At 40.5% G+C, this 27,929-nt stretch overlaps 1 protein-coding gene across 1 annotated transcript; it reads left to right on the plus strand.

Moving 5' to 3' along the window:
* kcnc4 (potassium voltage-gated channel, Shaw-related subfamily, member 4) lies at positions 1-27,521 on the plus strand. The gene is made up of 4 exons (XM_067592051.1): positions 1-1,401; positions 19,621-20,557; positions 21,417-21,593; positions 25,713-27,521. The coding sequence occupies exons 1-4, from the start codon at positions 787-789 to the stop codon at positions 25,778-25,780; spliced, it is 1,797 nt and encodes a 598-aa protein (XP_067448152.1). The 5' UTR covers positions 1-786; the 3' UTR covers positions 25,781-27,521.
* The last annotated feature ends 408 nt before the right edge of the window (positions 27,522-27,929 follow it).

Consider the following 27,929-nt stretch of genomic DNA (forward strand, 5'->3'; position numbering starts at 1 on the left):
GGAGTGGTTCAATAATGCGCCAACCTCCGCCAGCAGCCTAAGAGTTAAACTGCCGAGCCTGCTGTTGAACGCACCATCCAACCGGGCTGTGTCGCTAAGGGAAGATAGGCTACTTGTGGAGAAGCAACAGATCCTCAGCTGGAAAACAACCCCACATCTGGCACGCGAGCTGAGCGTTTTCAACAGGAAGAACTGGTGGAATATTTCAGTGCCTAATTTAATTTAATGCGCGACTGGATCATTCGCTGCCTCCCTGGTCTGTGTGTGTGTGTGTGTGTGTGTGTGGAGAGGAGAAAAGTTGTCAGGAATAGTTGTGGATTGACGTTGCAGAATTTGGAGATTTGTCAAAAAGGGGTGATGAGTGTCACGTTATCTCAGGCTCAGTGGCTCACCCTGTAGGCCCGTACTGCCGTGCGTAATTGGCAAATATTCTTCTTTTGACTGGAAAAGACGCTTTGTTCATGGGAGGGACACAATTGCCAAATCTGGAGACATCAATGTAAGTCCTATTGTGCAATCTGTTCGACAAAAACATTGAAAAGCGCACACAGTGAGCCTGCCACCTGCGTTTTGTTGCGACATCAGACTGAGTTTTGTAACAGGTGGTTTTTATTGAGCTTCTCACTTTGGCGCTGTCTGGAGCGCTGTTTTTTGGGGGATAAATGAGCCGCACAGGCCATTAGACTGGGGTCTGAAATGAGGGCGCACTTTGCGTTATTTTTTTGATTTTTTGCACGAGTGGACAACATATTGTAAGCGGGAGGCGAAGAGCCAGAAGGTCTCTAAATGATAAGCTCGGTGTGTGTTTCGTCTTACCGAGGGCGCAAGTCAGGCAACAAACCTCCGTCTAAATCATGTCTGAAGGAGGAGATGGCCAGAGGAGAAGACTCGGATAAAATTATCATCAACGTGGGCGGCACGAGACATGAAACCTACAAAAGCACCCTCAGGACCTTGCCGGGGACCCGCCTGGCATGGCTGGCCGACCCGGACACGCAGGTCAGCACCGAATCGGACTCTGCGCCCCCGAGCGCGAACGAGTTCTTCTTCGACAGACACCCGGGCATCTTCGCCTACGTGCTCAACTATTACCGGACCGGTAAGCTGCACTGCCCCGCCGACGTCTGCGGGCCGCTCTTCGAGGAGGAGCTGGCGTTTTGGGGGATCGACGAGACCGACGTGGAGCCGTGCTGCTGGATGACCTACCGACAGCACCGGGACGCGGAAGAGGCCCTGGAGATATTTGAGCCACCGGAACCGGAGGACACCGACGACGACAGAGAGATGCCGAGACGGTTCGGTATCGAGGACTGTCCGGACAGGTCGAGAGGATGCTGCGAAGTTTGGCAGCCGAAGGTCTGGGCCCTGTTTGACGACCCGTACTCATCCAGAGCAGCCAGGGTGAGTTCGCCAGGTGTTTCTGCTCTCAGCGCTTTAGTGGCCATATGTCAGTCTGAGACCATAAAGCCCGCAAGTGATTTTCCATTTAGGAAAAAAAAGGCGCACATTTTCCTAATCAACAGGTGTCCCCACGTGGTTCAACCAATCAGGCTACAGGTGCATCTTCAAGTCTGCAAGCTGTGCTGTGTGAGAGCTACTTGTCAAGTCAAGATTTTTATTATTTTCTCCTCATAATATGAATTTCTCTAAGCCATACCCAATGATTTCGTCCAATAGCCTGCCTCCGCTCCGGTCTGAAGAGTCAGCAACCCCATTCAATGACTGTTTACTTTATTTCAGAAGGATAAATCATAAAAATGCTGCTCACTGAGTCCTGTCAAGTGTTGGCTACTGGTATCCAGATTTCAGTTCAGTACTCCTCCTGAAATTGTGATGTTTTGCTGTTTGGTTGCAAAATCAACCAGAAAATATAGACTCAATATGATCAACTGAGTGATCAACGTCTTTCAGTCAGTTGTGAGTAATGCCACTTGTACTGCGTTCACATTCATATCTGCAGTGTTTTTTTCTGGCAAGCCTCCTATGTGAAGTGGGCACTGCAGGGGAAAGTCTATGTTTTAATCAGGTAACTTCCCCCCAGAACTGGTATCAATCGAGTGTTCGTGAGATAAACATAATCAGTAAAACCAAACCATAGTAAAACCAAAGAAATGATCATATACAGTAAACACTACATTTCAGACCTACATCAACCCCTGACAATCATAGAGCACCCTGATGAAAAGGTTATATAGATAGCCACCTTAATTTGATAGATAACACAGATTATGTTTTTAAAAATGCAGAGGTTATACCAACTCAGAAAGCTTATTGACTTCGGTGTGAGCCAGAATATTCTTGAAATGGTGTACAAGAATCTGTTGGAAAGCATCTTGTCTTCTAACATGGTCACGTGGTACGGACACTTGGATGTCAAATGTAAAAGGAAACTGTCGAGAGTGGTTGATACAGCCAGTAAAATCATAGTGAAACCACAGCTGCAACTAAAGCAGCAGGCATGTACTGAATACCAAAAAGAAAGCTCTTAACATAACAAGTGATCTGTCTCATCCATCGTACCCACAATGTGAATTGCTTCCCTCAGGAAGGTGCTTTAGACCACCACGAACCACCCGAAATGTCTACAAGAAATCATTTGTCCCAAGTGTAGTTAAACTGTTAAATTATTAAATATATAGTCAGTCGTACAGGGCCACTCCCTTACCTCAGTCCACGCTGAATTTATACATTTGTCTTATGTTTGTGAAATTTGGCACTGTGTACTTTTCGTAAAAGGCCTATTGAACTGTATTTTAATTGCCTATGACTGAACACCAGGCTCTCCTAATATACTGTTTTTTAATGCCACATTCCCTCTTCTTGTTTCGATCCTTTCACTGCAGCTCAACAAGAAAACACTGCCCATCGAAACAAGAAGAGGTAAATTTTAACTGAAAAATCTGTAACTGTGGAAGATATCCACTTTATTTGACCAACTCAGGCAGCTGAAGCCTCATATTATCTTCAAAGAAACTTTTTTTTGTTGATCAAAACGAGGACTGCGGATTTTGTCCCCTATCACTTATGTTGTAAATGCATATAGAGGCATCTTCTAATGGTCAGTTTGAACAGGAGGATGATTACAGTGAGAAAAACCTGTTTCAATGTTCATTTGGGCTCCTGATTATTGTTTTAAGACAGTTTTGACATATTGTAAACCCATCCTTTAACACCGGATTTCTTGGAGTTTGAAACTAGCGTGGGAGGTTTTTTAGCAAGTTGAGTCGAGGATTTGTGCTTCTTTGTGTGGAAAGAGGTTTTTTTTAGGACACGTCTGCTTTCTGGCCAAAGTTCGTATCTTCACATCTGTTTCATTGACTGTGTTTCCAGGAACAGACGTAGAGTTGCCCGTGCACTAACTAGGGATTGAACTTGAACATCCTTAAAGGAGAAGCACAGTGAACATCCTTCATATCACTTTAGCTTGCACACTTTTTAGACAACAGTTTAAAAGAAAAATCTTACAAACACTATTCCAACATACAGCTTTGAGGTCATTTGTGATCATTTCTTTGAATCGGTTAATATTGTGAAATCAGATCAGTCAGTTTCTGTTTTTAATTGTAAGACGTGGCCAATAAAAACACAAATGACGGATGAGTGTAACTACTGACCTGGAATAAGTGACGAAACAACTGAAACAAAGGGAACTGAACATGAACAAACAAAAACAACACTGAGCAAAACGATAAAAAACAAACTGTTGCTTTCACTTTGCCCCATAAAAAGAGATCTATCCCTTGAAAATAACTCAATGTGCAGCCAACACATTTGTTTTTGAACACAATTGTGGAGCTATTAAAGACCCACATATACTACAAGGCCAAAAGTAAGTGGACAGCCATGTTCACATGTTTGTGTAATTTTGGTCTAGAGCTGTTTACAGCTGCAATGCAAATTATTTTGATTATCGATTAATTGTTTTGAGTCATTTTTTAAGAAGAAATGCTTCTTAAATGTGAATATTTTCTGATTTCTTTAGTCTTCTATGATAGTAAACTGAATATGTTTTGGTTGTGGACGGTTGGTTGGGACAGATTGGGACATTTTAGGTTGCATCTTGGGCTTTGGGTGACATTTTTCACAATTTTCACGATTAATTGATAATGAAATAATGAATTGTTAGTTGCAGCCTAAGAGCTGTTTTTCATGGTTTGGACAAAGGAAATCTTCATGCTAAAGCAAACAACTGTACTATGTATAAGTCCAACTTTGTGGCAACAGTTTGGAAAGGGTCATTTTCTGATTTTTTGTGGCCACAAGCCCAAAGTGAAGTCCATATAGAAATGTTTTTCCCTGTTTGGTATTGAAGATTTCTGACCTCCTCGGACCCCAACACCTTTGGAATGAACTGGCACACTAACTGTGAACCTGGACTTATGCCTTTTGGCTGAATGAGAGCAAATCCCTGCAGCCAGAGTCTCAAATGTTGTGGAAAGTTTTCCCAGAAGAGTGGATTAGCAGAATATTAATGATGTTGGGTGTTTGGGTGTCCATATACTTTTGGCCATGTAGTATATCTTTGCAGTCAGTTCAACATCTAATTTGTCAATCCACTTGTTTAGTTGGTAATATAATACATTTGTCAAACTCCACAGGTAAATTGTTTCCTTTTTTTCTTACAATGCATTTCTCCCGACAAGCGAATGTTCCTTTCAATGCATTAAACAGTTTTTTTTTTCTGTTAACTATAAGTTATGAAATTGTACAAAAATGCTGAAAATAGAGAAACTGCTGTTTCATGACAGAGATGCTGTGCTGCTGAAGTGTTCCCACACATCCTGTTCATGGTTTGCACTTGAAGGTCCTCAAAGCACAAGTGTTTGAAAGGCTGCAGGAGTGTATGTCCATGAACAGTAAATCAGACCGTATATTACACAGAGGAATGTGGATCTATATGCATATAGAGTTGCAAGAAAAAAACAAAATGATCATTTATTCGTTACATATATGAATACACACGATTGCATGTCACCCAATCTTGTAGTATCAAGAGAGTTTTAGTAGATTTCCCTTCATTTTTGAAGAATCAACAGCATGTCACTGCTAACTTTTCTTTTTTATTCTGACTTATTCAAATCCCTCCCATATTTAGTCATCTCAGTGTCTCATTTTATCATACAAGATACACTCATATTTAAATAAAATAAATGTCGCTGTATTGTAAATTAAAATCAATTTGCTCTCATTACTTCCACGGGGGATGTCATCCAGCTGTAAGCTTTTGAAAGTATGCTGTGCCTAATGACTTAGCAACAAAAGCAGCAGAGTGCTTCATGAAGTTAACGTGAAAGCAAGTATCAAGTGTCACTACAGCAGGAGTTGTCAGTAAAAAGGCCGGGAGGAGCTTTCATTACTAGTCAAAAAGAAAAATACATTTAGTCCAGAAAGAGGAAGGCTGATGCTCACCCTATTTTCTCTCTGCCTGTTTCTGGAATTGAATGGTCTATTCAGAGCCTCTCGCAGTGTCGCACAAGTATAATGTTCTTACCGCATGCCAGTCACAATACAAATAGTGTTTATTTTAGCTTCTTGTCCAGGTGGCATTTGCAGGCTGTCACTGTAGAACAGCTGACATCACTGAGTCACAGCTGCCGCCGCGTGGTGCCGTCTGAAGATGACCCACGCCATGCCTGCCAGTTAAACACGTCTGTCTCTCACCACTGAATATTTGTAAATGAATCAATTATGATTTGAGAAGTTCTATAAAAGACAGGCAGGTGGATGTGAATGTTTCTGGAAGAATGTGATGAGAATGAGTAAAGGGCGGCATATTGACTCAGTCATCAATGTCCTTTTCCCATTTCCTCATGTACGTATGTTTGCTCTATGTGCATTCTGAAAGCATACAGAGTGCATTTTGAGAGACTCACGTTACATTTATGGCCGTTTCATTTAAAAGAGCCTCTGAGCTCATCTCAGGTAATGTAATTCTTAAAAGCCGGAAGGGAAGTTAATCTGTCCATCATTTAAACCACATCCTTCATCCGGTATCTACCAAGACTGGAGGTGCAGCTCTGTGAAAGTCAGCACATAAAACCTCCGTGCTAATGATGGCACCACTCACAAATTAAAGAAATGAGAGGATCATATACATATATCATATATAGTGCTGACTCTGAGCTTCAATTTGAGGGTGTTTACATTCACCTCAGAGGAACTTTGTATGAATTTTAGCCTTGTTAAGTTAAGCTAGCTGCACAGCTCAAGACTCATCGGTCTGTTGCTCCAGACTGAAATATTTAACTAACTATGTGGTGGATTGTCATGCAATTTTGTACATTCATGCTCCGCAGAGGATGAATCCCACTGACTCTGGTAATCCTCAGACTTTTCCTTTAGTACCACCATGAGATTGACATTTTTGGTTTTCAAAAATGCCTCAACTGTACTTTGTGTTTGTTGTTATTTAACAAATGTTAACATGCTGACACATAGTCACCTTTCAAGCAAAAATACCAAACATTTGGTGTTTCTAGCTTCTCAGATATGAGAATTTCTTGCTTTTTTCACTATTTTCTGACATTTTACAGACAAAATGACTCAGGGATAAATAGAGAAAATAGAGAGATGAGTCAATAATCAAAATAATTACCAGTTGCAGCCCTTGTCAGCATTGTCATTTTGAGTATTTTAGCATCTTGATGTTAGTGTTTAGGTCAAAGCACCGTTGTGCCTAAGTACAGCCCCCAATTCTAGGGGACAGAAAGTGATTGGACACGTTATAATAACCTTAATATTAAGTCATCATCGTTAATATTTATAGTAATTGACTGGCAGAAGTTTATAACTTATAAATAACAGGAGCTCTGGTGATGCTTATCTATGGGGCTTTTTGCCTTCAGTGTGGTCCCCAGAGAGTGAAACAAATGTTCAGTTGTTTTATACAACTTTTATACATCAAGGACCCCTAAACTGACAGAAATTAGACCACGGACCCCCATTTGATAAGATTTTTGCTTTAAGATGTTTTATTACAGAAAATGTATGAAACCCATAACCAGAATAGTCATACATTCTGTCAGCATGTTACTTATGGATTGAGTTATAGTGAAAATAAATTATTCCCTTTTTGAAGCGGACCCCTTGGAACAACCTCAAAGACCCCTGGAGGTCCCCGGACCCCTTTTTAGAACCACTAGGATAGAGGTCAGGTGACTGACTCAGTTAAGAACGTTTCTGGTCCTAAAAAAAACTCTTTGGCTGCCTTTTCTGCATATTCAGGATGGATTGTCCTAAAATTTGGGGGCAAAGTATTATTATACAATATATATAATAGAATTCCTACACTGTTTACCAAATATGGATATGGATGCTCTCAAACACTCGTAAAACTGAAAGTCAGAACATTAACCTCATAGTGATTGTTTCACTGTTAACAACATTTGTTCGAGTTCAGCACCAAAACTATGAAAAACATATAATTGTTTCAATAGTAATGCTGACATGAAAAACATGCAATAATTAGAATGAACACCTGACAGTTTAATATTCCAGTTTAAACACATGGAGAGCTTCGTGTCACTAATTGTACTCCAGGCTTTATAATCTCAGTTTTATTACATATGACAACCAGACTAAATTCAGACCAGATAACTGTGTACAATCTTCCTTAATGCAATGTTTGATTAAATCCCCTGCTGCCTATAATTAATCACTGCTGTGGTAATAGGCTGCAACTTGTTATCAGTGGTGAGCAATTAAAACTAACTCTCCCACAGAAAAGAGCAACATATTTTCTCTCACATAGAGCAAGATATCGATTTGTTTTTGTTATGAGAACCAGAGATGGACTGATGTGGGGTACTTTAGGTCTGATGGGCATTATTTAGAATCTAAGTTTACAATAACTAATCTATTTAGATATATAAAATGCTGTTTTCAGCACTTTCAGATTGCAAATATTCATGCCTTGATCCGTTGTTGTTTATGAAATATTGTGAAAAATTAATATTCAGTGGAAAGTCTAAACCTGATAAAAGCTGAATAATGATATTAGAGAATCATATCAATGTATTCACTTCTGAAATATTGCAGGTCGCGCCACCACATCTTCATCAAGACTTAATTTCTCTTTGGGAATCCTGCGCTGAGAAGCACAAGTAACACTAATTGAAAAAAGAACGTTTTGATCAATATCTTTCAATAAACTGCTTTGCTCACTGGTAATCATGAAACTTATTCTCACACCGCACATTTGTCTCAGTGTGACACCCAGATGATAAATAATAAAGGAGTGTTTTGAGCAGAAGCTCTTATTCCTCTGGGCCTGGCTTTCACAGGGCTGACACCTTCCTCTGCTGCTCTGTGAATGGAACGCAAGATTTGATTTTTCACACATCATCAAAGCCGCACAGCCTTGTTAAGGAGACTTTTATAACACTGAATTCCCAGCAAAAGAGGGATGTAATCCTGTGTGATTATGTTGGTTGTTTATTCTGCTCGCTTCTAAGCTGTTTGCTGAAAATAGATTTACTGTCTTGCTACGAGGTCCGCGGGTTCATCATGAAGAGTTGCAGACTTTGCAAACTTTTTTTTTTTCAAACAAATAAAAACAAAATCAGCAACCAATTACTGAAAATATCATCTTATTTCCACATAAATGAAAGACCAATTATCAGTGGTGTTTGAGCTGGAACTCACATTTGTCTGTGTGATTTTCCCTTTTTTTTAAAAGCCGTTTTGTTAAAAGAAGTTTTCCCTGATTAAAGAATTTGATAAGGATCACTCTACTGAACTTACACTGAAGCCGGGCTCAGACTACAGGACTTTTAAAATACTAAGTGATTTTGAAAATTGGGTTGCATCAAGCACATAAGGAGAAACTTCACAGACGTTCTTCTCTCTAATCTCAAATATGCACACACAAGATTAGAAAATGATGGTGCATCACACACTACAGGATATTATTAAGATTATCGTGCCAGAGAGAGCAACACACCACCTCATGTGATCTCATGTGATCTCATGGGAAAGCAGATGTAAACAAAATGGAGACTGACATGGTACAACAACTTGCTTTAGCAAAGCTCTTCTCTTTATCCATATGGTTATGATACGTCTTGGAAGACACATTATAATAAATATCAAACATGTTTGAAATTATCGAGGCAGCCCCGATGAGTCTGTGAGCAGTTCTTGAGGTTTAAGATTGGATCTGTAAACCCCTCACATTACCAGATAATCTGGGCTGAACATCGGCACTGAACAAGGTCTCAGACCAAATTTCTCCTCCGATTGTCAGGAGGATGAACCGGGGATAAATCGGCCCAAAACTCTGGTAGTCTGAGCCCAGCTTTAGGGACGTCCTGATCCAATCTCAAAGATCAGGGCCAATCAAGGCATTTTTTAACTGATCAGTATCGGCTATATTGAGCAAGAACCTTAGCCCAATCCTTTGTTTTACGTCAGCTGTCACACAGGTGTCGTAAACGGCGAGCACAATTTGTGGCAGGACAAGAAGCGTACTCTGGCTGGCATACCTGCAGCTAAAATGTCTGCAGAGTGGAAATATTTTAAATTGGAAAACCAAAACAGTCTAACATTTGCCTGTAATGTCTGCATTGCAAGCATTTTGTGAGGTGATAGTAACAGAGCTGCGTTCAATACTACTGACTTGATACAGTGAGTTCACTCAGGTAACTCCGGCGAAGGCTGCTCCGAAGCACCAAACACTGGAGGATACTAAATTTCCTTGAGACACCAACAAGGCCAAAAAGATTACAGAGAGGGTAAATGAATGCATTGCTTTGGATGACCAGTCCATCGCTGCGGTAGAGAATTCAGGTTTTCGCTGTCTTCTGGAGCTTTTGGAGCCATGGTACGCCCCTCTGTACCATCTCAACACTACATTGACAGGATGCAGGCAATTGTTTACTTAATGCATCACAGGGCTATTCAATTGAGCATATACATTGAATCGATTTTAATAACTTAATGTACTTGAAGTGTGCATTATGCAGCTGTATTAACTGGGAAAATACAAGTGTCAGGTTGGGACTCGGCAACACATCTTGATCGGGACATCCCCTCTAACAATAGTGAAATAATCAGTGGAGATAATTGGCCAAACAGATTAAATTGTGTTTTCATCTTTAAACCTTGATTGCAGAAAGTGTTTAAATTCCAGAGGGAGTGGAAAACAAAAAAAGCTCTGTGGTCCCCTCTTTTAACTTAATCCATCTGGATCAGTGTTTTTACTGGCCCTCTATTTGAAGAGGTTTGATTGATAGTCAGTACTGAATATCCAAATATTATTTTTTACATGTTGAGATTTCTGGCTCAACTTTTCAGCCCGTACTCTGTTTTGAGAGGAAACACCAGACCGTAACCTCTTCAGTGGATGCTTTTGGTATTTGACAAAATTAAGTTCATTTTCTAGTTTTTTCCCCCTCAGAGTTTTTCAACCACATCTCTCAGAGTCTGCTCAGTTGTCGTGGAGATGGCTCGGTTGTCATCCTCAGTATGGAGCCTTGTTCATATAACAACAGGTGGTCGTGGTCTGTTCAAGGATGTTTTTTTGCATCTTATGTGTTTATCCTACTTGATCTTTCTCTGGCCGTCCACTGACTCCCGGTCACTGACCTTTGACCTCTTCCCAGTTGATGCTGTGACGGGTTTTGGTCTGATGTTCACAGACAGCTTATGTTGTCTGTTTCTGGTTTTCTTTCAGTCTCTTGTCAAGGATCCTTTGCCACTTCACTGATGTTTTCCCCACAGCAGTCGTGTGTGATGTCATGATGATGTCACACACCACTCCAGTCTTTCTCTCGGGGATCTCTTGGGGGTTTTTGGATTTGCCAGAGTCCTGTCGGTGGTGCAGTTTGTTGATTGATGATGAAGGGAATGACTTAATGCCCCTCAATAGCAGGGAGTTAAGAGTTAGAACTGTCTTGATTCATCATTGACCACTTTTTTTTTTTGGTGACGTCTCTGCCTCCATGAAATATAAACTGATAATGAAAGACTTCTCTACAGATTCCCTGGAGAAACGCAGCTGACAGTCTGAGGAGTGGACAGGTCTCCTCCGTCGTCAGTTGTACAGACTCTCAGACGTGAGTCAGTGTGACATGAATTCTAAGAAAACATCGGTAGCGGCTGAGCTCGTTGGCTTTGCAGCTGCTGACTGCTCAGAAGGCTCATTGTTGATGTTGCATATAGCGTGTTCGTGTTAGTAACAGAGCGTGATGCTGAACAGCTGGAGGTGATGGCTGTGATGGGTCTCCCCAGCTGCTGCACACTGACGCACAGCCTGCTGCCTGTCGTGTGTCCTGCCTCCCACCCTGATTTTCCCAGCTGGGACTGGTTGGCCGTCCCCTCAGGGGGACCTCGGCTCTGTCTGCACACTGACACCTGATGACCTTGGATTGATGTCTTTTTGGCACCAGTGTTTGGCATTTCATATCCTCAAAGGCTTCACTACTCTACAGATTTAGGTATTTGTTTTATCAGTAACATTATTGGATATTTTTCTTGAAAACAAAAAGAACAGAAAAATGCCAGATAAAAAGTTGAATCGCACTCAGTTATTGTACAGTTCGTAGGCATCATAAATGATTCTTGCCAACATGGAAACATTCTGTGGTAGCAATTATTAGCAGTGTCGGAAGAATTTTTCAGATCTATTACTTATGAGAAAACTTATGAGAAAATTGTAAAGTCTTTTATCTCTAGCAGACTGGACTACTGCAACGGTCTGTTTACAGGTCTGCCAAAGAAATCAATCCGACAGCTTCAGTTGACCCAGAGTGCAGCTGCTAGGGTTGTAACAAGAACCAAAAAAGCTCAGCACATATGTCCAGTTCTCAGATCACTTCACTGGCTACCACTTTCTGAAAGAATTAATTTCAAAATACTGTTACTTGTTCATAAATCATTAAACAGCATTAAAATCATTAATCTGAGCGGTCTGGAGGGTTCATAGTGGTTCAGAAGTTCAGATAAGTATTTTGTTTAGTTTCTTGGGACCAGTCTTTTCACTTTAACATGTTATCTATTGGATTTTGTTTTGTGTCTGTTAAATAAATAATATCATGTCATGTAGTGGTCAAACAAATGTAGTAGAGTAAAAAATAAATATATTCACTGGACATGTAGTGAAGCAGCATTAAATAGAAACACATAAATAATGTACAAGTACCTTAAACATTTCACAAAAGAACAGTAAATGCACTACAATAAAGGTAAGATATAACTTTAGTGATCCTCAGGAAGAAAAATTGTCATTACAGACGCATAAGAAACAGACTGAAGAAGAGGCAGGAGCAAGACAGTAGAAGTAAAAAAGATAAACAATGTACAAATACTAAATGAATTATATAAATGATATAAATAATGTTAGTATCAGCTTTAACCCTCAGTAGGAATTGAGTAATAATAATATTTACATTCCCAGGAAATGGAAAATAAAAAGCTTCATGTAAACAATCAGTTATTGTACAATCCATTCGGCCTTATAATGATTGTTGTTTGTACAACATCGGTGAGCTCAGCAGACTGACATGGAAACGCTCTGTAGCAGCAAAGAGACGTTATGGCAATCACGCCAATACAGTGGCTGTGTTTAAAATTTCCAGTGCTGAGCTGTAAATGTGATAATGTGGTCTTCCTTTGTGCCAGACTTCAAATAAACTATAAAGACATATTTTAGATGCTGCAAGGTTTATTGACAGACATGGAGGTCTGCTGAAGAGTCACAAACAAACTGATAAATACAAAGAACCAGAGAGACAAACATGCAAACCCAGAGAAAGACTTTCAGACCCATACGCACAGGTGTGAGGTCTTATTATTAGACTTTCAGATGGAGCCTTTTATAAGCAGAGCAAATTGTCATCATGTGTGCCAGGACTTCCAGCACCTTCCCTGCAGAGGTGCCTCCAGCTGCAGATACCCAGCTCTGTTTAGTTCTGGGATAAACAGTTTGGCATTTGAGTAAACTGAACGCTGTCAGGGCCTGTTAGGCTCATCACAGGCGTCCGAACAACAGCAGGATTCACAGTTTTTATTTGGTTGCTGCAGGTTTGTTGTCACAACAGAGATATTCAGGACAGTATAGCTTTGACTATGTGAAGAAGGTCGGTGGTTAGATCCACGTCTCTTCCAGTGGGCAAGATACTGAACCCAAAGTTGCTCCTGATGGCTGAGCCATCGGTGTGTTGGTGTGTTTGTGGACAGGTGAGCATAGCATAGAAACATTGTGTGGCGCTTTGAGCAGGAAGCGCTTTATTGCTCCTGATTAGCAGGTACATGCATGGCAGCCTCTGCCATCAGTGTATGAACATGTGAATGGATGAATGTTGGCGTGTAGTGTATAGCGCTTTGAGTGGTCGATAAGACCAGAAAAGCGCTTTATAAATGCAGTTCATGAACCATTTTGAACTTGTTATCTGTAGTTTAGTTAATTCAGTTTGTTTTACACTCTCACAACTCACAAGAAAACATTGAACTAATTAGTTAATTTCAGTTCACCTAACACATTTTTCAGACAGCAGGGCAGCTTATGTTTCCAGCTTTAAACTATCTTAAAATGTATTACAGTGTATATAAAAGTAAAAGGAGAAAATACATTTTGTTTTCTCTTTTTAACAGTTTCCAGGGATAACGCACTGGAAACATTTATTAACCCTTACATACTGTTCATATTCTGACCCTTCATAGTACGGAGCGGGTCATTTTTGACCCGGCTCAATTATTCCTTTATAATTAGTCCCTATACCGAATTTTTAGCCACAAATGTATTTTGCATCCATATATATCTTATCAGTCATAACTAAATGGGTGATTAATCCTTCATTGATGTTTCAGAGAGCAGAGAGTGTTTTATTTAAGTTTGACACTATTCGTTTATAGAGAAAATACTTTTACAACCTCTCTATATTATGATCTCATGTTATCTTAAACAAGAGAACATAACAGCCAGAATTATTTCTATGAATTTTATTGAAAGTGAAGGATGCAACATTTTTGAATGGCAGGTCTTATCATAACCATTAAACCATCAATCAACACTGACTGTAAACCACATGCTTTCCTTGTCTGTCAGTTGTACACAATCAACTCTGCACTGAGTGCATTAGTCATAAAACAAAACAACAAACTGGTTTGCATTTCAATCTAAACAAACATTACTTTTGCAGTCTTTTTTGTCATGCAGAAGTTGCATCTACCTCTCTTTTGTCTTCTTGTTGCAACTGACTGTGAGACTGCAGACTGATCAGGGCAAAGTTCGGACTACTGTGCTGCTACTACAGGGAGACTATGTTGGGCGACCACGATGTTGGTTACCTGGTAACTGATGGGTTTGATTTGTTACTTTGTATAGGCTTGTTTGCAGGTGCAGATGCCCATCTGAGTGGAAACCCTGGCAAATGTAGCAATATGTTGGGGACGTGATCAGTTCACAGTGTCGAGGTGCCCATTGAACTCTGTCTCCAATGACAGAAATACACACATGACAATCTGTAGTTTCACTGTTTCAAGATTCCCCGTAACCACCCTTTACCTTGATTTGACCTCCTCTGGAGACTTTAAAATCCCTTTGAATACAAATTTGACCCAGAACACCTTCTATGTGCAAAAATTTATACTAGCTGCACCAAAAATAAATATTTTTGAAATATTTCCATTTTTGTGTATTTTGGGCCACTTCAGGAAAAGTAATAAAATTTCAGGCTTAAAAAATGTCATTAAGGGAGTTTTACTGCTTTCAAATGTCAAAATGGGTCAAATTTGACCCGCACAGTATGTAAGGGTTAAAGGTTTTGTGTAAACTGAGCCTTCTTTTTGATCCATCACTGAAGAAACCAGCTAGTAGAAGTTGATTCTCACACAGAAACACACAAGTGATAATTCCAGGTTGTCTCCACTTGGATTCAGACAGAACAGATTTTCCAAAATGTAGCCAACATTTGGTTTTGTCCCCGCACTTGGTGGCTTCAGATACGCTGGAAAACTAATCATCAATGCAACAATATATGTTTTGGTAGTGAAAATCTCTTTGAGTCTTATAGGGTAGCAAATAATTTAACATATTCGAATGCCAATTGTTTATAGGTTTTCATTAGCATCAAGATTATAGATTAATCTGCCTTTAGTGCTACAATTAATCATTAAGTAATTCATTGTCAGTGTATTAATCTGTTCTAGTGTCATTTTCTAACCTGACTGAAGTGGGAAAGGCTCTCAGTCATCGTTAGCACGACAAAAATATTACATTCTTCTGTGAAGATCAGTACAGAAGGGAGGAGTGTATTTGTTTGAGTGTTTAGTTCAAATATCAACAGTCTTTCTCCAGAATGACTGACTCCAGCTTTAATGATTATTTGGTCAAGATCTGGCACCGCTTTCTTATTTAAAGTGCCTAATGTTTGCTCGATCAAGGCCATCGCCTGTTATCATCAGGTCTGGTTACTTTTTGAATGAAGTTGTGTTTTGTAAATCTGATCAAAAGCCATATAAAATGTTCTGCAACTTGGCACCAAATGGTTGTCAGATTTTTGTACAACAGTTTGTGATAAGACATAAGGACACGGAGGAGTGCAGGACACACCGCTGCAGAGACTCAGTTACTCGGTAACTCCAGTTGTCTGTTTTCATACGTAACCCACAAGGCTTCACCCCACTGGCTGGTTGGTCAAGGTTGTGAGGTGGAACTGTGATGATATCATGACCATCCCACATGTTACACCCTCTAGATGTGGGTCATTGGTGGCAAGTGAGAAGAAATGGCTGATGGCATCAGTGTGTCACAGAGCTAATATAATAAGAATAAGAAGTAATAAGCAATAATTGCTTATTGTGCTTTACAAATAAACACATTAATGAAGTTGATGAAGTTGTCTACTTTTATTAAATGAGAAAAAAGGGGGGTTGTTTTCAGCTGAGGAAGATATCAAACAAATCTTGGTGTCATCATCATCAATCATATCGGCATCAGACGTATCAGAATTTTCAAAGCCTTTGTTATTCAGTCAGTAATTGTCTGACAGGTAATCTGTTTCTACACAAGCTCCTTCTTTTGCAGCTCTTCTTATGGTGTTTACACTGGGCTCCACTGTTGTAGTTATTGTCCAGGTCTGTCGTGCAACAAGTGAAGAACCCACAGTGGGACTTGGAAGTCCAGAGAGAGATAACGAAACGCTGGGGTAATATTTTATTAATTGACTTTGAACATTTTTATAATGAGGTGCTGCATCAGAGACCGGTCCCTCTTGTTTGGTATAGACCACCTTAATTATCTGGCACCGGCTGCATATCTGACTCTATTGTCTGGATAGCTTTCCAATAGGAAATCATGGATGAGAGGACACACTGCAAACATGTTGTGTTTGTGTGTGTGTGTGTGTGTGTGTGTGTGTGGAAAAACTGCAAGTACATATTCTGATGTAAATTAGCATTTAATAATATTCAGTAAATACACACAGTTCAAACTAATTGACTGTTTCTGAAACACATTAAAATTTCAGATGAAAGCATGAAAAAAATCTGCAGTCTGCCTCTCAGTGGAACCAAAAAAACTAAATAAAATGTTGTTAATCATTTGCTTTTACATTTTCCAATATGCATGTGTATGAAAGAAAGATGAAAATTAATTATTGACTAGCAGTTGCATTTCCTGTCGGAGTTCCACTAGTGAAAAAAATGATTTTGTTGATGTCACATGATAAAAAGGAGTCACTGAACGCCTTTTACATGGTTACAATCAGCTTCAGCCTCTGTAATGTACTAAATTAGTCACCAATCAAACCGTGTGCTTAAGTTTCTGTTAGTTTCTATTTAGTTTGTATGCCGCTTGGTTTGCTGTGATGCACCTCGTGACTATGTGACTCACACACACACACACGCTGTACACAGTTAGCTTTGGTGATGTTCAGGGAAACCGTGTCCATGCAACAGGGGGGACTCGGAGCTCCTCCTGGGGCAGCGGCAAGTTGTCCCGCGGCTCAGTCGTCGTCTTCTAGGGGGATCATGTGAACGCTTCAGAGCTCTGCAGGGACAAAGCTGAGGAAGGTTGTCATGGTGCAGAGCTGCACATTATCTGGGTGCACAATAGAGATACGAACAGACATGTATATATACACACGTGCAATATCTCAGTTTTTGCCTATTCTTTCCACTCACTGAATGCTATAAACTGTCCAATCTGTCTTAGTTATTTTGTTTGTTCCACAGTGAATTAGTATCCCCCATTGGACATTACATGCTTTATTTGTTTTTTTTTCTAATCACAGACCCAAACACTATAAAGACAGATTGATATGTGAGTGGCCCCAGCAGGAGAAAATGGCTGAGTGCATGCAAGGCACAGGTACATATTTATCCAGCTGGAAGAGTAGAAAGGTTGGAGAGGCATTACAATTTGTCCAGACTTTAGTAAACAATAAAGACAGTTAGCACACAATGTTAAAACAAACAGAGACAGACATGGTCATTGTGCTGGATCAGGTTAATTTCAGCCACATTGTTTGATCCGCCTCCCATGAATTGTGAAAGTAGTTTGAATCCCTCCCTATTTGGTTTGTATTTGTAAGCCAGATTATTTGTATTATATTGTTGTAATGTTTTAAATGATTTGTGTGACAGTGACAGCCGAAAAGATGTTTCACTGACTGAAACATGTCTGAAAAACCTGACAGCAGTGCAGGTGACTGTTAAGTGTTTCATGACTCAGCTCATTGTTCGTTTATCCCCTGCTGTTTAGCGCCAGAAGGCTCTGCTCATCTTTTCACTTCCCTCTCTTCCCTCATGGTAACACTCTGGTTGGAGACCCCTAACGCTACGTGCTGTTACCAGATTAACCTGCTTTATCCGGACAAAATGAGACTATTCTCTCCATGATATATCTGAGAGACAACTCACACAGTAGCCCCATCATGGTTGGTTTAGTAAATCAGTGCACACAGCGTTGGCACCATGTGAGCACCCCCTGCTGTCTGCGACTGGCAGGGAACCATGTTAATGGAATCACGTTTTCTCTCAGCATGATTCAGTCTCTGTGTTCATGGGAGTAATTGGTTTGAAATTGGTCTGTTCGCTCTGAGAACATTGTCTCGGCTCTCATGTGGACAAAAAGCATTTTCAAATATATAAAAAAAAAGGAATTTTCAGCCACTAATCTTCAAACAACAGTGGTAGCGGACAATCACAACAAGGAATTATTTCCTGACGATAATGAGATGTCATGAGGAAGCGCGAATGAGAAACGAGAAAAAAGTAGATGTTTTTTAATGTTTTTTGGGTTTCACTGAGCTCAGTCGTCAGTGACCCTCATTTGCATTGGTGTCAGTGAACAGTAGGGTGTTTTTGAATCTTAATATTTATTTTTGGAAGATGTCTTTTTTAATGTTTACTGTGTTGATCCAATTGTAAAAATCTCTTATCTGTGTTAAACCAAACTATTTCCAACTGGCTAAAGACCAATTTTTCGGAGCAACAGCTGCATTTTTATATACAGCCTACAGCATACTGAAATATTTTCCTCTCAAACATTGTGCATAACCCACTTTGCTTGTTACTGCATTTATCTGATGTTGGTCAAATTAAAGCAGCTCTCACTCTCTCCACTCTTATAGTGTTGTTTTCAGTCGCAGCAGGCAGCTGTTTTCAGAGAAAAAGCTCTAAAAACCCCACTGTACCCAGCACCAAACCGCAAACAGACACAGTTAGCAACTAGCTGTCGAACATAGTGGAGCATTTAGCAGCTAAAGAGCCACGTATTTCCCTTAGGAGTGGATAGAGACCAAAAACAGAGCTAAAAGAGAGTGAATGTTGGACTGAGATTCACCAAGTGGACAGGAACACGACTTCAAATGATTATGTTGTTCTGTAAATGCTGGATGTGTAATGAAGCAACTGTTTGCTAACAACTTCAGCATATCCACTTAAAAAGCGATGATTTGTCAGTGTTGTGTTCATGACTTGTTTCCACTGCCCACAAGTGTCCAAAAAATCAGTTAACGAACGTTTAAGGTTTATATTTTTCATTTCCACTGGGGCCTCCTGCTGCTCCAATTTTAAGAAAAACACAGTATCTTTTAAGGTATGTCATAGTGGTCTGGCTCGTCCTTCTCCTTTGTATTATTCCTGCTGGTCTCTGCACAGTCAGCCTAGTTGGACATTTCAAGGCTCGTTTTCTCCCCTTCAGATGAAGCTTTTTACTGCCATTCATTTTTGTACTTCACAAAGACAAATCCATCACAAAAAACTTACATTCTTACTTTGATGTTGTCAAATATTGTGTCTTATCATATTTCTTTGTGCCTGAGTTAAGTGTTCTCTTATCAGTGTTCATTATTTTAGTCTTTGCTTACTGTCAATCAAATGACATTCACTGCTTCGGCCAGAAATGAATCCCTCAAAACGTGCCGCTTTACAGACTTGATTGGCACATCCACGTCTTTTTATTTGTGGTATTTTGACACTGTTAAGTTTGCTGATAAAAATAAATCTTATAATATAAATTATACATGGCATGGATGGAAAGATGGTTCACAGGAGGCACATTTGATGTAAGCAAAGACTTTAATGGAAGCTCTTGCACAAAGCAACAGTATTGATTGCTTATTAATTGTGGGTAGCCATAAAATTGTGATGATTAATTGTTTGATCTGTCTCGTCCAGGGAGTGGCACTCGCCTCCCTCTTTTTCATCCTGGTGTCCATCACCACCTTCTGCCTGGAGACCCACGAAGCCTTCAATGAACTGCAGAACCGGACAGAGCTGGTTGTCATGGGCAACGTCACAAAAGAATTTGAGAGGAAGGAGATGGTGACAAAGCCCATCCTCACCATGGTGGAGGGCGTCTGTGTGATCTGGTTCACATTTGAGTTCCTGGTGCGTATCGTCTGCTGCCCAGACAAGGTGGTCTTCATCAAGAACTCACTCAACATTATTGACTTTGTGGCCATTCTGCCGTTCTACCTGGAAATGGGCCTGAGCAGCCTGTCATCCAAAGCTGCCAGTGACGTGCTGGGTTTCCTCCGTGTGGTGCGGTTTGTTCGAATCCTCCGGATCTTCAAGCTGACGCGGCACTTTGTAGGCCTGCGCGTGCTGGGACACACGCTGAAGGCCAGCGTCAATGAGTTCCTCCTGCTCATCATCTTCTTGGCACTGGGTGTACTCATCTTCGCCACCATGATATACTACGCTGAGCGCATCGGAGCCAGTCCAGACGACCCCACAGGCTCCAACCACACACACTTCAAGAACATCCCCATCAGCTTCTGGTGGGCGGTGGTCACCATGACAACGCTAGGCTACGGAGACATGTACCCACAGACGTGGCTGGGCATGATGGTGGGGGCGCTGTGTGCACTGGCCGGGGTCCTGACCATCGCCATGCCGGTGCCTGTCATCGTCAATAACTTTGGGATGTACTACTCGCTGGCTATGGCCAAACAGAAGCTGCCGAAAAAGAAGAAGAAGCACAACCCGAACCCAGATGCTCCGACTGACTCAGCCTCGTTTGGGAAGTCGGATACAAACTCACACAGAGACAGCACTCAGAGCGACACGTGCCCGCTGGCTGCTGAGGAGAGTGTTGCCAGGAATCGCTCAGGTCAGGCTGCCATTCGTTATTAAAGGGTCATTTCACCCAAATTACATAAAGACATTGTATCATTTACCTTTTGTGGTATCTAGCCATGCAGATAGTTTGGCTTTTATTTGCTTAAGTTTTAACTGCTGCCAATGAATTACAGTGAAGGTGAATGGGGGTTTGTTTGTGCTGCTCAAAGCATTGAAAAAAATTCAGTTTTTCATTACAGTGTATCAGTTATTCTGAATAATACACAGAACTCACTGTGAGCTACTTTGTACCAAATAATTGTTCCTAATGAAAACTGTTAGCATGTTCCGTGAATTATCAGAGTGGGGGGGGGTTATATATGATATATAATAAGATTTATATCACAAAAAAACAAAATTAATACTATCTGCATGGCTAAATAACACTATAGGTGTGCAGGAAAATGCTTTTTTTCCCAGTTTGGGTGAACTGACTACTGACACTAATGTTACAGTTTATTATATTTATTCATTAGTTTTTTTTTAAATTTAGAAAGATTGTTTTGTTTCATTACTGCATTTAATCGGTGCATTCATTCTTTTTAGGACACACATGATAAATATTCGAGTGGCTTTGAGCCAAATGATAACATAAACAGCCATTCTATTTCTAGTCTTATACGTAGTTCTTGAGGCTTTTCAGTTTGCCTGACAGATGAACCGCGCACAGTCATAAAGACAGTAACACACCGGGATTAAATTACTCCTCATAACATCTCTGTTAAATTGGATTTTATCACAGAAAAATACCGATTTTATGCAATATACATCTGGCTTTGTCTGGGCCCTCAGGGGAGTCTCAGTAAAAGCTTTGGCATTTACGTTTCTGTGTGTTTTTCTCTTCCTGTCAGACTCCAAACAGAACGGAGATGCAAATGTGGCCCTTTCAGAGGAGGAAGGCTGCAGCCTGACCCAGCCGCTGTCCCCCAGTGAAAAGTGGTCCCTGCGGTGCTCCCGAGGGCGAGACAAGACTAAGAAAGAGGCCACCTGCTTCCTCCTAACCTCTGGAGACCCTAACGTTCATACTGGTAGGTCACATAGATACCAGCACGTAATTGAATGTACGCTTTTACTGCTGGTAGCGTTGCACATTTCACTGTATGTTTGCTGTGTTGTAGCCGTACTGTGGTTTCAGCTCTCTGACATATTCAACTATGGTTAAAATTTAGTCGTCAGGTATCGTGTTTCCTCCATTTGTGCTCTCTGGGAATTCAACAGTGTTTTAAAGAAAATCCTATAAATCAAGACCACGTTTGAGTCCCTCATCCAACAGGTTCCTGAGAGTTATTATCATTTTATGACAGTTTTATGAGAAGATCAATACCACTTCATGCATGCTAAATAAGAAGCTATCTGGTTACTAGCTGGATACAATGACTGGAAGTCAGGGGAAGTGAGATGAGAAGATTGATGCGTCCCTCACAACCAGGAGACAGTTAGCTTAGCTTAGCATAAAGACTGGAATCAGCTAGCCTGGCTCTGTCAGTCTGCCTCCAGCACCTTCAAAGCTCACATATTATCAGATCTCCTGGCTGTAGCTTCATATTTAGCGTACAGACATGGGAGTCTTATCAATCATTGAACTAGGGCTGCAGCTAATGATTATTTTCATTATCGATTCGTCTGACAATTATTTTCTCAATTAATCAATTAGTTGTTTGGTCCATAAAATGTCAGAAAATGGTGAAAGCTGTAGATCACTGTTTCCCAGAGCCCAAGGTGACGTCCTTAAATGTCTTGTTTTTTCCACAACCCAAAGATATTCAGATTACTGTCATAGAAGAAACCAAAATATTAACATTTGAGAAGCAGGTATCAGAGTATTTGGACTTTTTTTCTGAAAAAATAACTCCAAACAATTAATCGATTATGAAAATAGTTGATGATTAATATGATAGTTGGCAACTAATCGATTAATTGTTGCAGCTTTACATTGAACCTGGTAAGAAAGTGAATAAGCGTATGTCCCAAAATGTCCAACTACTCCTTGAACTAAAGCTCTCGTCACGTCTCTGATGGAGGATTTAATAGTTACAGTGCACAGGTGATTCGTCACAGTGAGGATTTTACTTTTATAAATACTGTATGAAGAACCTTGGACTTCATACAGTATTTATAATTTTGTTCCATTTTCAGCTGTCAGGTGGCTTAACATGACTAAAAGTCCACAGCCAGGCTTGCAGCCCACGCTGTAATTGCACACCAGAAAACAGAGTTGATGGATGGTTGAAAAATTGAGAGAAAATTTAGCTATTCTTAGATCCTTACCGGTAATGGGGCAAGAAATGAAGGTTTGGCCGCAGGGTCGTGAAATGACAGAGGAAATATCATGTTGTTAGCTAGATGCTGTTAGCAGCTGTTATCATGAACAAAAGTTACAGGTAGAAATTTTGATGACAGCACCAAATGAGAAGTTAAAAAGATTAGTTTCATGGGGACCATGAAGAGGCGTCAGAGTGTTGATAAAATGGATTTCAGGAGTGTTTAATTTTACAGCATACCCACTCGACTTCAGAAACAAAATTTAAACAAGAAATGCTACATTTCGTTTTGTATGGTGGAGTTGTGTAAATAGACTTGACTTTGTTCATTAAAAAGTGGGAAAATCTCCAGTATATACCCACTTCCATTCTTAAGCTCTATCATCTTTCTTGCAGCGTCCGACTGGCCAAAGGCAGATTTCAGTCATTATTCACCAGAGAGTTCAAAAGAAAATCAATGGAAGCGCTTTGTAGTACTAATTGCATCATCTATCTGTCTGTGAAAGAGCCTTTCTTGAATAATCGCCTTCACAGAGCGTAGGGTTGCTAGAAACACAATGTACCAAACAACCTGTTGTGTCTAAATATGTAAGGAATGATCCACACACTCAAGTACATAAGTTCAGGTTCAAGTGCAAGCATTTGCAACGTAATTGGATTCAATCGATCATCTTGTGAGACCCAGATTGCATCAATACACCTTTAACCGACAGACTGTCTCAGTGATTACTTACTTCAGCTGCACATTTTCAACGTGCAACACCAATATTCTGTAATTTTGACTTTTCTAGGAGTTGTCTGAAATTGATAACATGGCTGCAGAAGAGAGGGAGATGTTCCTGTTATTCACTGAATTGACATCCGCTGTCAGCTTGCCATCTCTCTCTGCTTGAATGGCCGCTGGATCTCATGTCTGAGCTTTCCAAACTACCCGAAAGCCCCTTGTGAGAAGAGGCTCTATATTTGGCAGCCATGGATCCAGTCCTGACATCCTGAACACACATCCCAGCCAGTCAACATCCTGACTTGTCTCTAAACAGCCCGACGACATTGAAGGTGTTTTCCTGCAAAACTGCACTTTGCAGAGACACATTTTTCTTCAAAAGCTCATTAGCACATCACTGCAGAGGAAAAAACAACACACAAATGGGGCACTTACTGTAGCTTAGCTCCTATGAGATTATATACACCCGCTTTTTTCGACAGCCTATTACAGGTAAATTGTATTTGAACGTGTTTCCTGAAAGCCTCTTTAATCCCTGAATGTGTTGAGTGTTGGAGATTGGTGTAGGTCCATGGCATATTGTCACATGCAAAATTATATGTCAGATAAATGAGAAGAGGGGATGTTTGCGGACATGTAGTGATGCTCTGGGGAATAAATCATCTATCAATAGAAGATTTACAGCCTTACAATCACAGTGGGAAAGACATAAACACAGAAAAAACACAACTCGTCCCCGGCTTGCTTTCACGCAGATTTCTCTAATAACACGCTAAATGATCTGGTCAGCTCATTAAATTGTTGAGCGAGCCTTCTTCTGATCGCAGAAACAAAAACAATGGAAAGCTGAGCAAAGCCAGAACACCTCAAAACTAATCTTTGAAAGAGAGAGGAGGGGGGTAATTCAATCCCAAGCTCTGTGTCTGGTGAGTATGTGGATAATGACATCCCAGTCTATTACAGGCAAATATCACACATACACAACACATTTTAGTGCACATTACCTGCAAAAAGGGTTCAAGTGGACTTTCACTGTTTCCTAACCATGTTAAAAATAATCGTGCCGGGATTCAAAATCAGAAACCCTTGTTTTTGTCCAACATGCAAAAAGCTACAGCCATTTGGAGTTGGTTAGATGGAGACAGATTATGTCAGAGCGGATCTGCTCTTCAGAGTGATGCCCATAGGGGATGGTGCTAGGTTAATTCCAGGGTTACAGGATATAAGGTATGGATAATATTTCACCAGAGCAGTATGGCAGGAAACGGACAGATGGATGCAGCAGGTCTGAAGATGCTCAGATGGTTATCGGTGACAGGAAATGGTCATCCGCCCTGCAGTTGGAACAAAATGCTGCTGGATTTGAAGCGATTAAGGTCGTCACAGGGAGTGTGTGACAGTGTTTGCACTCGCTGTCACAGTTTATACATACAAAAGCAAACACCGTCCTGGTTGAAAGCACATTGTGTCTGCGATGTGACAACTGCCAGCTTGTTTCCTTACAATGAGCACATAATGGTGTGGCAAAAAACCGTTGCAGCGCTGCTAAGACAGAGCAGCAGGCGGAGCAGCAAGACGAACAGAGAAAAGGCTTCTCAGCTCGGATGAGCCTTCATATTCCCAAATGACTCCTCTGGACGATTGCCACTAATAGGTTTCCATTAACAGCATGGGTGGTCATAGTGAAATCCTCCTGCTGGCATCTGAGGTTCAAATCTGTGGAGTACAGCTGAAATATTAGTCGATCAACAGGAAATGATCAACAATTTTGATAAACAATGAATCATTTAAGTCATTTTATCAAGCAAAAATGTCAAATGTGCACTAGTTACAGCTTATCAAATTTTTGGATTTTCAGTTTTTCTTTTTTTTTATATTATTGTAAATTTGACATCTTTGTGAAACTTGCAATTGACATTTTTCACATTTTATATATTTATATATTTTATAGATAAAAAAGAATCAAAGGATTAACTGATAATAAAAACAATCATTAGTTGCAGCTCTACTATGAGCAGTTAAAGGCCTGGACGGGGTCAGCTTGTATTCAGCAGAGAACATTAGACTACATTAAAACTCCCAGTTTATTTTCTAGGTGTTTCATGCTCATATCTTAAGTCACAGTGTTTCATTGTGTTTCTGTCCTTTATGTTTGCTAACAGAGAGCTGTAAAGACATCCTCGCTGCCACTGGAAACTACGCTCAGCCAGAGGTCACCACTCTGACCTGATGCTGATTGGCTACGAAAAGAGGAAAGAGCATGAACTGGCGGCGGAGTACATGCTGTGCGGAGCTGCGGCTCGGGTCCCTGCTTTTCCTTCCTGAATGAACTGCAGACGGGATTCCTTTTTATTCAGGATGAGATTGTTTTTGTTGTTGTCTCTGTCACACATCTAAAACCCTGTGGTAGAATATCAGATGTATTGCAGATTTCCCATATGTGCACTCATTAACATGTTACGAAGCATTTTATATGTACTGCATGATCTAGCATTGTATGATGTACCTTGAAAACGGACTACAGTTATTATGCTCATTTAGTGGACATGTCATAGCTTGTCTTAATCTGAAGTGACTGTTATAATGACATAGCGACAATTTTGCTCATCAGATATAGCATTTGTTAGCCTGATTCTGTTTTTCTTTTTTTCCATGTTTGGAGTAATATGTACAGAAACAGTCTGTTATAGTTCTTTTTGGGACTCAAAAGACACTTCATCGTCATTTGGATAAATGTCTTGTGTCCATGAATGTTGTTGAGTAAGAACACCCAAAACACTTGTGAATATGGGACTGTACAGCCTAACTGTTACTGTGAACTAGGATTAGATGAAAACTTGAAAATCATAGTTTGATCCTCAACAAAACAGACCCAGAGTTCTTTGTTCTTCATCCGGTCTCTGCCTTCTGTCGTGCCACTGCTTTTTAACACTGACCACAGGGACAACATGCAGATACTTTGTCAAGACACAGCGTGGTATGAATGCTGCTCAGGCAACACACTGTTTGTAAATCCTTGTACAATAAGAGAATTTAACAAAAGAGAGAAAAAAAAAAAATCAATGGAGCAGTATTGTCTGTCTGTTACATTAGCCGTATACAATTGATGCATCATTACTGGTTGAGTCAGGATCAACTCTATTAGATTACGTGGTAGACTTTCATTACCATCATTCGTAAAGAATACGTACAGTACAATGCCATTAGTTCCACTTGTGCCTCACGTTGAGTAATGGAGCTTAAATATGTGCAGTGATGTAATTAGATTTGTTCCTTAACACTTCTGGTTGTGTCGGTTCTGTAGAAACCCCCGTTACATGTTTCCACAGAGCGAGGAGGAAGAGGAGTGCGGTTTCTTTCACTTGTGACTTATGATATATTCCTCATGGTCTACCATAGTGGCCTTATGTTTAATAAACAAAAGGGAAGGTTCATTTCATCTTCATTAGCCTCCAGCTCATTTCTATGCTGACCCGGAGGTGTGTAATTATGTATAAGCACAGTTGTACGTACAGTATGTAGCACAGTACAATATTCTGGATCATTCCTTCCTCTCCCCTGTGTATACGACATGCTTATGCATCATGAAATAGCTGTTAACCAATAATGAAAGATTATTATTTTGATAATTCACCTTTTTAGCCTCATTTACTGTTTTTCCTTGTTGTATATACTCAAATGTGACAGAGAAGCACATCAGTTTCATATTTTCCCATTAGAGATCGTCTATTGTAGGTGACTGTGATGGATTGTAACCCCTGTCGGATGTCATATGGTGTGTGTGTGTGTGTGTGTGTGTGTGTGTGTGTGTGTGTGTGTGTGTGTGTGTGTGTGTGTGTGTGTGTGTGTGTGTGCGTGCGTGTGTGTGTATGTGTGTGCGTGCATGTGTGATGTTATGTCATGTAGGCATGTGTTTCTATGCAGAAATACAAATAAAAATCCATTTCCCCCCTCTGGTGTTGAAGATAAAATCTTGTCATTTATATGCATTCTGTTTTTATTTTCATTCACAGCTTGCAGCATTTTTTTCCATTAGCTGCACAGTTTGCGGCCGTAAAGCGTTGCTGCTGTTTTATCTACTGTACCGCTATTTATAGTGGTGACAACAAGTGTAGTCTGGTTGATCTTGTGTTTGCTCAAAGTGGTGTAACGGCAGTCACAGCCGTGCCTCCTGCTCTCCTGTGCCTCCATGATTATGTGCCGAAGGTGTAGATGGCATACAGAACACATCTCCATGGAGATTTGGGATGACAGGCGACACTAATTACTGCTCGGCTGCCTCCATCTCCCCCTCCCCTCTGTCTTTCACACGCAAAGAGACACTACTCTCTCACTCTCTCTCACTCACTCACTCACACACACACACACACACACACCTC

Source organism: Thunnus thynnus, chromosome 6, assembly GCF_963924715.1.
Source record: "Thunnus thynnus chromosome 6, fThuThy2.1, whole genome shotgun sequence".
Taxonomy (NCBI): domain Eukaryota; kingdom Metazoa; phylum Chordata; class Actinopteri; order Scombriformes; family Scombridae; genus Thunnus; species Thunnus thynnus.

What these genes read in the sequence shown, in the direction of transcription:
- kcnc4 (XM_067592051.1), top strand. Translation starts at nt 787, where the DNA reads ATGATAAGCTCGGTGTGTGTTTCGTCTTACCGAGGGCGCAAGTCAGGC. An exon ending in ACTCATCCAGAGCAGCCAGG is followed by an intron (nt 1,402 to 19,620) that starts GTGAGTTCGCCA and finishes TGTCTCGTCCAG; the next exon opens with GGAGTGGCACTCGCCTCCCT. An exon ending in AGACCCTAACGTTCATACTG is followed by an intron (nt 21,594 to 25,712) that starts GTAGGTCACATA and finishes GTTTGCTAACAG; the next exon opens with AGAGCTGTAAAGACATCCTC.